General features: G+C 33.7%; 1 protein-coding gene across 2 annotated transcripts in view; it reads right to left on the bottom strand.

Moving 5' to 3' along the window:
* Positions 1-6,026: 6,026 nt before the first annotated feature.
* RGS17 (regulator of G protein signaling 17) overlaps positions 6,027-13,403 on the bottom strand; it is a 105,437-nt gene continuing 98,060 nt past the window's right edge. Inside the window, exon 5 of one of the 2 annotated variants that reach the window (XM_007113348.1) lies at positions 6,027-6,894. In XM_007113348.1, coding sequence (XP_007113410.1) covers positions 6,706-6,894 — 189 coding nt within the window. In that variant the 3' untranslated portion in view covers positions 6,027-6,705. The remainder of the gene's footprint in view (positions 6,895-13,403) is intronic. The other variant, XM_055087435.1, reaches the window with a different exon arrangement.

The raw sequence follows: 13,403 nt of genomic DNA, 5'->3' as shown, positions 1-13,403 counted from the left end.
CCAATGAGGAAACAGTAACTTTTCTAAGGATATATCGGTGAATTCTTTATTCAAAACATTTTTAAAAAGTCAGTGTAATGCATGTGCATTTTACAATAATATCCATAGGTTTACACAATATAGTCAAATGAAAACAGCTTTAGTTTTACTTTGAAAACTCCAAGAAATATACACTGTTCGAGATTTCTGAATTTTTTTCCCTTATGGTCATGCTCAAATTCTATTACATGTTGAAAATTCTAGCATTTTCAGGAAGTCCGTTATTGTACATAGGTAAAATAATAAAATAGATTCAAGGAAGGGGGCATAAAAACCCAAAACAACTTAAGTTGGTGGAAAAATAATCTGGATTATCGATTCAATTTATAAGTACCTACAGTTATTCTGGCATTGCAAAATAACCAAACATGGCGTCTCAAGTTATATTCATGCATTCAAAATTTCTTTATGGTCCACTAATAAATATTGGTGAAGTCCAAGATATGGATATAGATTATTCAGTACAATGAACATGGTAGAAAAAATTACACACGTTCAATATAAATGTTACAGAACCAAACACATTGAAATACTTTTTAATATTTAGCAAACACCCTAAAATCATATACAAGATACACTGTATTGATGACAAATAGTTTAAAGCAAGGGGGAAAAATCAAGCCTTTTACATTATTCCAGTATTCAGTGTTCATTGTTCAGTGGAAGGCAATATAGAAAAGTACTCAGCAAATGATCATCAATTTAGATTACCTTTTATGACAGTAAAACTAAAATCTTCACTATCCAAGGGATGCAGAGGATTAAGGTAATCATACAGGTAGTTCAAGGGAAAAAGTTAACTTTCACCTCCTTTAAGTGAATATTCAAGCTATTCAACTCCCTTTTGGAGTTTTGCTTTCCCATATCAATTTCCAGTTCATTATATTTTCTTCATAGTATTGGTTAGCAGTCATTTAATGGAACCTAGTAGCAATGCTGAGGAATCTGCTCAGAATATTTTTATCTCAGTGTAAATGTCCAGTAAATTTACGTCCAGTATACCCTCTTAAAAATGTATCACTTTACAGTGGAAAAACCTAACAGACACTACCTCAGCCACGTGATGAAGTTCAACATCAACAATAATAAGTTGTAATGATGGTATGTACCTTTGATGTGGTGTGATATGAATGGCACTTCTGCCGTCTTTCTTCCAAAAACTGGTAACACCTGTCTAATCGTGGGGAAAAGATCAGACAAATTCCAATTGAGGGCCATCTTACAAAATACTAGACCTATACTCCTCAATACTACCAAGGTTATCAAAAACAAGAAAAGTTTGAGAAAATGTCACAGCTAAGAGGATACATGGTGACTAAATGTAATGTGGCATCTTGAATCCTGGAACAGAAAAAAGACATTAGTTAAAAGCTAAGGGAATCTAAATAAAGTGTAGACTTAATAATGCGTTGATATTGTTTCATTAATTGTGACAGATGTTTCATGGGTGTGTCATATATGGGTTCTATCTATACTATCCTTGCAATTTTTCTGTAAATCTAAAACTATTCTAAAAAGGTTTAATGAAAACTTTTATGAACATACAACTGCCTTTTATTCTTTTATTTTCATATTTTCATGATAAAATAATTTAAAACATCATACTACCTTAATAGTAAAAAGAATGCTTTCTATTCCGTGCCAGTATCAATGTTTTCTACAGGCCAATCTCTTTTAATTTAGTTTTACCTTTAACCACCACATATTTATTTGGCAAATTAACTGATATTTATATTCTTCCTATCCTTGGGAATGTTTCATTTCCTGTGGAAATAAAATTTTCAAATGATTTCTCTTATTGAAACTTTGATTTAAACCTACAATATTATACACACACTCACACATATGCATATGCACATCTAAATATATCTTTGTGTGTGTGTCATTGAAAGAAACATACTTCTTGTTTATAGCTTCAGTGTGATGTTGGTGAACTGAGAACAGTGATTTTGAATCACATTATTGAACAAAGCAATAACATATTCATATATTCCTCTGTTTTAAAATAAGCTTGGTTGTATTTTTTAATGAATAATTAAATCAGATTTTTAAAGTATAGTTTGAAAAAAATCGGGGGAAAGTGCATTAAAATGGCATTTAATACATTCTTGAAAATGGGAATTATTACTGAGCTGGAGAACTTTGATATAATAATATTATATGTAACACTTCACGCTTTCCATGTTTATTTCATTCCCATGGCCATCCTGTAAATTATTATAGTCCTCATTTGAAGATAAAGAAACAGGCTGAGTGAGGATAAGTGATTTGCCCAAAGTCACATGAGACAGAAACGTAACTTGAAACCAAATTTATAATTAAAGCCTGGTATCTGGAAACAAAACTTATCGCTCTGTGCACTGTTGTGTGTTGCAAGGATACTGCTAAGAGTGTTGCAGAGAAGATCTGAAGCAAGTTTTTGGTATCAGTTTCATTGGTAAATATTTGAAGTTGCAGCAAGTAAGGAATAACTAAACTTTTTGCAGATTGAGTATTGTTTTCTCAGGAGAACAAACATTTTATATTGGTCAGAAATTTTTAAAAAACTGAAAAGAGCATGCAAATATAAGTGTCTGAAAACTATGAAAATTAAGGTCATAAATTGTCAACATAAATACACAGGCAAAAAAAATTCTGGAAATATCTTTACCACTTTTCAAAATAATTTGCCAATGTATCTAATGCAAAGTTTTCAAAACTCAAGTTTGACAGGGTTCTATCTATAGACATTTTGGATCTAAGAAATTTTAGGAGACTTATTTTCCTATTTTCTGATTGTATGTTAAATTTCTTCCTTGTATATTTCTTGCTCAACACATCTGGTATATTGCATTTTTTTGCAAATGTAGTTTGTTACAATTGTTACAATATGACATTTTTTTCAATGTAAGTTAAAAGTGTATAGAAAAAAATGGATAAATTCAAAAAATAAGAATCAGGTATTATTTTAAATCAGCTTAATGGGGTGAAAGTGTATTTTTTTGACCCTAATAAATAAATACTATTTACCTATTTCTATAGTCTTTTTGCAAAACTGAACTATCAGGTAAATATATGATACACATTTCATTCCACAAGTAAGAATCTAGGCAGCATTAAAGGATACGAGTAAACACCCCATGCACCATGACCAAATATCAGAACTGGTCATCCTATGTACATATTTTAAAATTAAAAAAAAATGACCACATTATGGTCTTGATTTTTGCACTTCATAGTGTTGATATCAAAATTGTGTTTTGCTGTTGTTCTCTTGCCAGTGCACCTGCTGTGCTTAGAGCTGCCCTATAACACTGTCGGGACATCTGTATTACCTTTAGGTAACATAATAATAGTTATCCAGAGTAAAGAAGCATCATGCATTCATTATTCGTGTGATCTATGTTCAAGATCCATCTCTGAAGAAATCTCTCCAATTAATATAAATATATGTATACATATTCATATATAATCTATATCCTCTACTTTTCTTTCCATTATATACACATCTGAAGTTCGGCATTATTTAAAGAGCATTAACCTCTTTCTGTGTGCATTAGCAGATTCTAACAGTATACAAAGATATCTTGGCAATGTAAAATATAAAGTGTACCTTCTAAAGTGCTAATTTTTCTCCAGGGAGGAATTTACTCACTAGGAAAAATCAAACTCTACCAAAACAAATATTGTGCTCTTGGAATGGTAGCATAGACACCAGTTGAGGGCTTGTTTTGTTTATTATAGCTCTGTAATTAAAACTGAAGGAATTATACCATACTTTAAAAATTGGTAGAGTTGCAAATACACAGACATACTCTTACATGGAAACTTTAAACATTTTGAAATTAAAAGAGAAACACTCCCCTCCCCTGAAAATAGGAATTCAGCACGGAAATCTCACATAGCATGGTTACCAACATCTGATGTGTAAATCTACTCTAGAATCATTCTCAACACAACTTCCTAATCAGATTTCAATAGGATATACTAGCTTCAAAATCTGTATTCTACAAATGCCCAGAGTTAGAGATTAGGACTCTTTATAAGGGCCCTTATCTTTTACATTTGGTAAAATATTAAAGGTATTGTCAAACAGACAATTCATCTAATAGTCCAAAGTATCTTATAAAGATAACTTATGACTAGCAAGTCACCATCATATATAGTAACAACAAGAATATAAAGTCTACATTTTAAAAGATTGATGCATGCAGTGTATCATAGCATATTACATATTTCCTAGTCATGTGCCTCAAACATAGCAACAAGTATGATATTACAACATATATGTGTATACAGCATAGTAGCATAACAATTCTAATCAAGAAAAAAATTAGATAATTTAGGAACAATAAACTTCACAATAGAAGTGATGATTCTTTTAGCTTTTTCTTCACTAGTTAGGAAAAAAATACGACTTTTTGTAAACATCTTCATAGCTATCTTTTTCACCATATTACTGAAAACTATTGTTCAAATAGTAAATATCTAATTGACACGGATAAAGCATGTCTTAACACACTAACACTTTCAGACAGAAACACGCATTTGTTAAAAGAAATCATTATAAATATTTTCTATCTTGTATTTTAACTATATTTTCATAAATAATGTATTTAAAAGTGCTGAATATAGTAGGATAGTCAGCAACGCCAGTGTAAACAGAACGTTTTGTTTTCTACTCTGCAAACTTTTTTTTTAAATCCCATTTTGTCAAACACTGCAACAGTTAAAATATTTGCATAGGGAATAGATAATAGCCCTTTTAATCATATCTCCTGAATTCTGTATAAGTTAGAAAATCAAATTCACTTAAAAAAGCAATTCTTGAAATGTTTTAAGTTTATGGAAAAAGAAAATTACGATGTCGACCTTTCAAGTAAAATAAATGTTAAAAAGAAAACCCCAAACTTGTTTTTTTAAAAAAACTTTAATAAATTAAAAAAATGAGAGGTAGTTAAAAAAATGACAAAGGAAACTTATAATTTTAATATCCTTAATATAAGGCCAGTATTCTTAGTGGATATAAATATTTTTAAAACTTTCATTTTAGGTTACTCAATATTTATTAAGTTTAAGATTAAAAAAATAGCCTCCAGGGGATGTTAATATTCAAATGTAACACCTTGATATAAATATGACACTGACTGTTGTGTGTGTGTGTGTGCGAGATAGGATACTGTTCTCTTGAATGTCAAAAGTATGTGCCAGGGCTTCCCTGGTGGTGCAGTGGTTGAGAGTCCGCCTGCCGATGCGGGGGACGCGGGTTCGTGCCCCGGTCCGGGGGGATCCCACGTGCCGCGGAGCGGCTGGGCCCGTGAGCCGTGGCCGCTGGGCCTGCGCGTCCGGAGCCTGTGCTCCGCAACGGGAGAGGCCACAACAGTGAGAGGCCCGCCTACCGCAAAAAAAAAAAAAAAAAAAAAAAAAGTACATGCCAATGTCAGGCAAGTATTTTTTGTCTTAAAGATTTACTAGTACATATAAAAAATAATACGGCAGCTAAAAGATTTGAGCACTGTACTGCCTTTCAATTATGGATCAGAATGGTTTGGTTTTAACATTTTTAAAATAAGTCATTTTTAAGATACTATGTGAAAACAGTTAAGGTCTGAAGTAGAGAATTATCTTCTAGAGAACCCCTATAAAACTTTTCTTGCTTAAAAACTTAGCTCTTCTTGGATTTCACTTTCAAGGAAAATATGCCACAGCACAGATGCTATTCATCAAAAGTTTTATGATGCTACATATAGGCATTCCTTTATTAAATCCTCTCTTTATATTCCACAACTAAGTTATCAAGCTTATTAGTATTATTTTTTTTGCTAAAGTACATACTTTACACAACCATTTTAGAACTGGAGAGCCAGTCTTTAATAAATTAATTACAGTATTGGACATCTGATACATAGATTCATCTTCCTCTATTACAGTTAAAAACAATATCACTCTTTGATTTGTCTTTGAGATAGAATATCTTCAAATTGTTTTGTGCTTTTTTTCTCTTTTCTTCATATATATATATATATATGAAGAAAACTCTTCGGTAATGAAAATGCCACAGTTTTGGCAGTGAACAACCAGAGGAATTCCCCATTAGGATTTTCCAACAAACAGAGATAAATAGCTCTTTTTTCATGTACAGAAATATTGGCTTCAAAATTAGTGTACTGAACACAGTATATAGCATGTTGAATATCAGTTACAATTTAAAAATTGGCTTTTTCTGTCTTAGATTATATTTAAAAATGCAAACCACAGCCAACTTTTTGGCAATTATTTCTATAAGACCATATTGCACGAAAGTCCTTAAATACAGATATAAGTTATGCCATTGGCTTAAATATTAACAACAACTACATGGCAAATGAAGCAGTTTTACTTTGCACATGCAGTCTCTGGATACACTAGGAGACTGTTCATAGGACTACAAATACAGTTTGCTTGAAGTAGAATGCGTGTTGAACAAAACAAACTTAATTTGGCAATTCATTGTTTCAGGTGGTATTTTCTCCAAACTTAACCATGGATAACCTCGATAAAAAATGGAGACAAAGACCATATGGTTGTATTTTCACAGTAGCCTGAGAAATGCTAAACTGTAGTTCTCCAGGAACTCAGTTTCAGGTGTTATTTAACTACTTTAATTTCTCATCCCAGCCCTCCAAAATGATTTTTTTAAAATAAAAATTAAGATTCAGAAGTAGAGCTGGCAGTACTTTCAACAAATGACTTATAAATCTGAGAGTTCAAAAACCTTGGGAAAGAATCTCTGTGCATTAAGGTATATATCTGAAGTTGGGCATCTTCATACATGTGAGGATTAGGATCCAACAGATTTCTATTGATCACCTCTCTAACTCGAGAATCGAGACTGACCTAAAAAGAAATAAGAGCAGATACATTAAATAATAGTTTTTCAAAAGATCTCAACTAAGTAACTATAGGTTCATGACATTTCAGAGGAACCTCAAAGAGTAAACCTAAAATCTTGAGGTTATGTTTTCAAAGGTTACATAATAACCCTGCATACTTTTCTCCTTCAAAAGTTGAATTAAACAAACAAAAACCAACTTTTAAACCAGAATTTTAGTTCAGATATCTTGGCTTACTTGGATGTAACTTTCCTATGCATTCACTCAGGAGTTTTTTTTGACAATTTCTATTCATCGTTGCGGTGCTAGAGAATTCCCTGGCCAGAATACAAATTGACGTCCTCCTATTATGAGACTGCTGGGGTAACTCTCTTGATGGAACAAGGTAAAAATCTGGCAGAGACTAGTTCTCTGTCAAAACTTAACATGTATACCAAGCGCTGATTCCCGATGGTTTCAAATCCCAGCAAGTCCTCCCGTGTCAGAAGGAGGACACCAGGAATGTGGAAGGGCTGGCTAGAGCAGAACGACAGCACACACTCTTCAGGTCGTCTGTCTACCTGGCATGACATAGGACACTCTGTAGTCCTTACCTAGGAATACATCCAAAGGTCTCTGTATGAAAGATTAAGCAGAATATTTACTTGAAATTCAATCTTTGAAAGGAGAAATGTAAGTAGGAATTCAGAGTACCCATTAATCATACAGTGTTATTTGAGAAGTGTAAAGAAATTAAATTCTGCAAGTGATTCAATTTTGTTTTTTGTTTTGTTTTGGTTTTTTCCTCCCTAAATGCTAATCTTGTTGGAACTGGTAGAGCATGTTGGAATGGGAAGGGGGGGATATTAAATACCAATAAATGCACACTCCGGGAAGAGAACTAAGATCTGCTCTGAAATGACATGTTAGCAAAACCCTCTACGAGGCAAACCACCTCTGAGCCTTGACCGGTGTCCATAGTTCTCGCTGTTGAGCAAAGACTAGGGCATTGCGATCCACAGTTATTTGCCTCCTGATGTACTCAAGTCTATACAAACCTTTCATATTTATAGCTAAACGTTTTGTCACAAGCATTTTGCAAAAGCCTTTTTGGTTTTGGCTTCTTTTCCCACCCACTGTTTGGACTAAGCCCGGGATCTGAAACAGTCCCAGTGACGGAAGCCACTCATATTCCATTTGGTGTCCCCAGATGCCTGAGCTCAACAGCCCATGTGGTGTTGGGTTCCTTGATACACACCAGGGAGGCTGCTAGGGGAGGATGTGTTGGGAAATGGTGATCCAGACTAAATTTCTGTGGTTTAGCTAGACTAACTTATATATAGAAAAAATTAAACGTTTCTTGGCTGAACTATATATTCTTCTCTCTAAATTCTAAAGAAAAAAAGAAAAGGTGTTCTGGAAATGGATCGTTTACATTTTATTCTCTGTGTTACTGCCATAAGAGGTCACCGTCAAGTACCAAGTAATAAAAAGGACAGAATTTTTATCTAATCTTTTTATTTAAAAATATCATTTGTTTTTCTACTCAAAAGGAAAATATTGACATTGGAGTTTAAACTGATAGATCTTATTCTGAAATGTGGTGTTGTGGTCAAATGAATCTTAACAAACACATTCTATTATTTTTGTAAATGGTGCTCTTACTTTCAAACATGGGAACTTTTTGTTTCATTGGAGAGAGAAACATTAGATTAGTGATAAAGAAAGAGGTCATTTATTTCCTAAATAATAGCATAATGAAATATATGCTATTTAACATATATGTTCCCTAACAAATATAGTTAACATATTTAACATGTGATAAACTGATAACAGTTTATCAGTAGCTGGAATAATATTCGTTATCTGAAGACAGAGAAAGAAAATAATTTGAATTATTAAATGTGTTGAGTCTTCATTATATAATTTAAAAAATTTTTTGGGCAAATTAAAAACAGTCGTGAAATGCAGTACAGAAAGTAGTACTATTCAACATTTAGTAATCTGTAACAAAAACACATTTGCCATTTCCATTTGAAAAATAAAATATTGTCCTAAATATCTGGTTGTTTGTTTGCAAAGGTTGTCTGTCAGTCAAAAGAAGTGTAGAGAGGTCAAACAACAAGGATAAACCCCATGAGCAATAACAATCTATAGTTTCATCTTGTAGCATCTTTGTGCTTCGATTGTGGAACATCTATAATACAAGTTAGTGTGGGTGGATCCCAGCATGGGCCTGAGCCATTGTCACCCTAAGATCCACCCATGATTGGATGGCTTGTAAGGCCAATGCATAGGACTGAGGAGTTTCCTGTAAAGAACTCATCCTAAGGGAAGAGAAAGTTGAGTAGCACAAGACAAGAGCTATCCTTGGGCAATGGAAATTCTTTTCTTACTCAGTCCTCACAGACTCCCATTTAGGTGGGGTGAAGGGAGGGACACAGTGCAGCAATAACAGGTAAAAAACGATCTACTGCTGTGGGACAGGGTACAAGACGGCACTGATAGACTTGGCAGCATTTAACTGGCAGTTTTAGCAGTGCTGGAAATGTTAGCAGTGTTGAGAGGTGGTAACTGAAGCTTTAAAAAGGCATAAGTGACTTTGTGACAGGACTCAATGAACTTGGAAGCATCCATTCCCACAGGGAGTAGGAGACAGGGAAGAAGAAAAGCACGTGGCTTGCAAACATAAAAATATGCACCAGCAGCTCCACAGACTAATTGGGGGGAAAATGAAATGAAAGCTAAAGGTTCAACAAGAGTATGGGGGGTAAAGTGGGGAGGATGAAAACAGAAATCTTTCTAGTGTGGTTGGGAAAACCTGGGTCAAATTGAATTATATATTATGCTTGATAGATTTCCTAGCAATGGAGCCAATTCATGTAAAATAATAGGTCAGTATTGCCAAAAGGGAGCACACCAAGTTTTGACCCTGTCTTCCTCTTCTAGTCATCAAGATGCAATGGAAATTTTGACTCTTTGGACATTTTTTCCGTGGAATTGTACTGAAGATGGTGAACTACCACTAAAAGTCTTTTACTCTCATAAGACCCTCCTAAGTCAATTAATTCCTTGAACAATTTTTTTACACATAATGATTTAATTTTTCTCCCATTTTTTCCACTTTTAATCTTACAGAAGCTGCTTTATATAGGATTATTTTCTAAGTAAAATTCTGATTAATTTTGTTCTTTTTCCTTTATAAGTCCACGTTCAATTTGACCAATTATAGTTTCTGCCATTGGGAATGTTCTTTATAATTTTAACTAAATTAGGTCTTCTCATGTAAAATTTTACAGATCTGAAGGCTATCTGGTTTTCCTATCTGTTTTAATACACTTTTACCACGTGTGTTTTTAGTCATATTATTTTGTGTTGGTTATTTCTACTGACAATAATTATAAATTACAAATAAGATTGATTATTGGAATGTATTTCTTGGACCAAACATCACTGGTAGGATAAAGTGGAGTAACCATATTTCTGATGGCGTACAAATGATGGGAAAGCTTATCTTGTTTCTGAAGGAGAGTTCAGACGTGTGGTTAAGGTTACTAGTTCTTATCGTGTCTCAAGTTCTAAATTTGGGTTCATAGAAATCCATAGTAGTATCATGAATAGAATACAATGGAATGACTCATCAGCATATTGTAGTTGGAAGAGCATCACACTTGGAATCAGAAGATCTTAGGGTTGTGTTCTCTCTCTGCCAGATATAATTCTAATATCCTTGTTTTATTTCTTTGAAAATCAATTTCCTTCCCTGTAAAATGGTGCCATCTGTTCTAGAGGCTAAAGGATTCTTGTGAGACTTATATTGTAATAATATACATAAGACCATTTTGTCAACAACAAAGTTTAAGCCCAGTGTAAAGGAATAATAGTAATGATAATAATAATTGAGCATATGTATAATGACACCTCAAACCCAATGTCTTTAGACTTTGTATCAACTTGAATTTTACCTTCCCAGAGTGACCTTACCTGACTAACCCTATTCTAACTACACCGTTTGACCTCCACCCCCATCATAATGTTTATCACGATTTTTAGTTACTTGTTTTTGACATGATTTGTTTGTCTTCCTAAAATGAAAGCTCCATAAGGTATAGGCCCATGTTCACCATCATATCCCTAACATCTAGCCCAGTACCTGGCTCATAGGAAGTACTCAATAAATATATTTTGAATGATAATATGCATGCACAAAGAAATGAATCTAGGAAAGTACAATCATGAGTCCTGTTTAGAAAAACTGATTTAAATTATTGAAAGTGCTAAATTCACATGATTTTGCACGAAGAAACATCTGTCTATGTGCACACATAGGACCCACATGTCTTTCACATATGCATTATGTTTAGATAATTCTGATGTTTAAATAGGCTTTTTGCTCTTTTCTCCTGGATAGCAACTGGAAGTTTAGGGTGAAATCAGAAGAAGCGAACAGTTCCTACTACTATTAAAATTGTCATTCAGCAGAGCTTGAAAGTCATAGATTTAGTGGGTTTTTGAGCTTTTTCCATGCCCGCATTCTACAGAACAAGGTGTCTAAGGCTGCAGAGCACTGAAGTGAGTTGCTTAGTGTTAAACAGATGGTTAAGTGGCGGGGCTGGATTACAGCCCTGGTTAAGGACAATGCTGTCACTAGATATCTGAACACACATAGTTTTCTTCAATTCCAATAAGTCTTACAGTTGTTTCAGTATTTATAGATATTTCTTGATTCAACAGCTCAATGCTGTTTAAGTTGGTCATAACTTTCAAGCAGACTTTTTATTAAAGTTCTTTATTTTGCTGGGTTTGTCTTTTCAATACTTAATATAAGTTGCCACTGGCATCTGCAATGCATAGCAAGGCTACTATTAGTCTTAAATTCCTCTTTATTACGTCCATTTGTTTTCCCTTTGAGGACAAAAAAGAAAATTCACTTTTGAAAGAAATGTTATTTTTGTTTGTTTTTAGATTTTTTTTTTTAATTTAAAATTTGGTCGTTTTCCCTCTTGAAATGTATGCTATACCATGAGTGAAAGTTATATTGCCTCCTGATTGTAAACATCTATTTTATAACAATGTCCAAATTATTAAAAATGCGTATAACATGATCTTAAAACAATGAATTGTAACGTTCAACACTCTGGCTTCATGAAGGAAATATGCTATGTGTATATAATTTTAAGAATGTAGACCTCCTCAACATTTAACAAAGGGGAACATGATGACCCAATCTAATTAAAGTAAAATGAAAGTCTAGTGAAGAAAACTGAGGTTCTGGTTAAGAATAAAGTCCTGACAATTTTCAGTTATTTAGTTATTACCATTTTACAAATGATTCACATGTTCATATTCTTTAAAATATTCTAAGTAGAAATAGATTGTCTGGCTCCAAAGTGGGAAGTAGATTCCCAACTCCGATTGCCTTGCAGTGGTTGCTCTGAGGACCATGTTAAGACAGACTCTGAGGTTGAATCTCGGTACAGCAGTGAGGAAGACCATGACTAATTGGCCATGTCATTTGGTGGGGAGAATGCAGGAGTACCACAAGGGCCTTACAGCTGCCATTCTGGATTTGGTTTACTATCCTCTGTGCCCCTTTGAATTTTGATTTTTATAAACAAATCAACTGAATACCGAGGCCCAGAAAAAGTGAACTAATTTATCCCAGGCCACACAATTAAGTTGGAGCTGAGCATGGACTAGAATCTGTCCACCTGAGTGTTAGTTCAGTGTTCTTACTACTGTATAGTCAGGGCTCTCTGGATGGGACATGTGTTCTCTCCAGTGGTGGAAAACAAACATTGAAGGGTGATAACACAGTATCATTAAACGGTTAGCAGTGTATTGTTGATTAGAAATGGACAAGATATTGCATAGAAGGTCAGTGAGATATAATATTTTGGAAAGGGCCCTGGGATAGCTAGAAAGTGAGTCCCATTTTGGGAGTATATAAGTGAGTCAAGTCATCTGACTTGGTTCAAAAGTAAATATATCGGGCTTCCCTGGTGGCGCAGTGGTTGCGCGTCCGCCTGCCGATGCAGGGGAACCGGGTTCGCGCCCCGGTCCGGAAAAAAAAAAAAAAAAAAAAAAAAGTAAATATATCTATACGTGGGCTTAAAATATAACTTTTTAACAATTATCTTTTATAATTGCCTACTTTGAGTTTATTCAATTTTGCTGCTAAATAATAAGTGTAATTACTATGTTGACAGGAGAGCAATCAGTTGGCTAAACAAAGGTACTTCATACGGTCCAATCACTTAGACTCTATGTTGAGAAATTATTTATATATCAGCAAACAAGTAGCCAAATGATAAAAATTTGAATTTTACCTCTGTCTCTGGTATTTAGAGAATATTAAAGGAGAGAGTAAATATGTCTATTACACTAAATATTAGTCTATTTAATTTAGGAAAGGTCATGTTCTTATTCAGGAAATAATATTTTAATGACTTTTTGGTGAAACTCATGTTCAAAGTAAAGAAATGTGGTTAAAACAAAACTCCATTACTTTTGCAAAATAATGAAAATCCAATA

The sequence above is a fragment of the Physeter macrocephalus genome, chromosome 10 (genome assembly GCF_002837175.3).
Source record: "Physeter macrocephalus isolate SW-GA chromosome 10, ASM283717v5, whole genome shotgun sequence".
In the NCBI taxonomy this organism is placed as follows: domain Eukaryota; kingdom Metazoa; phylum Chordata; class Mammalia; order Artiodactyla; family Physeteridae; genus Physeter; species Physeter macrocephalus.
Note: the sequence above shows the minus strand (reverse complement) of the source record. Positions and strands in the feature narration are given on the sequence as shown.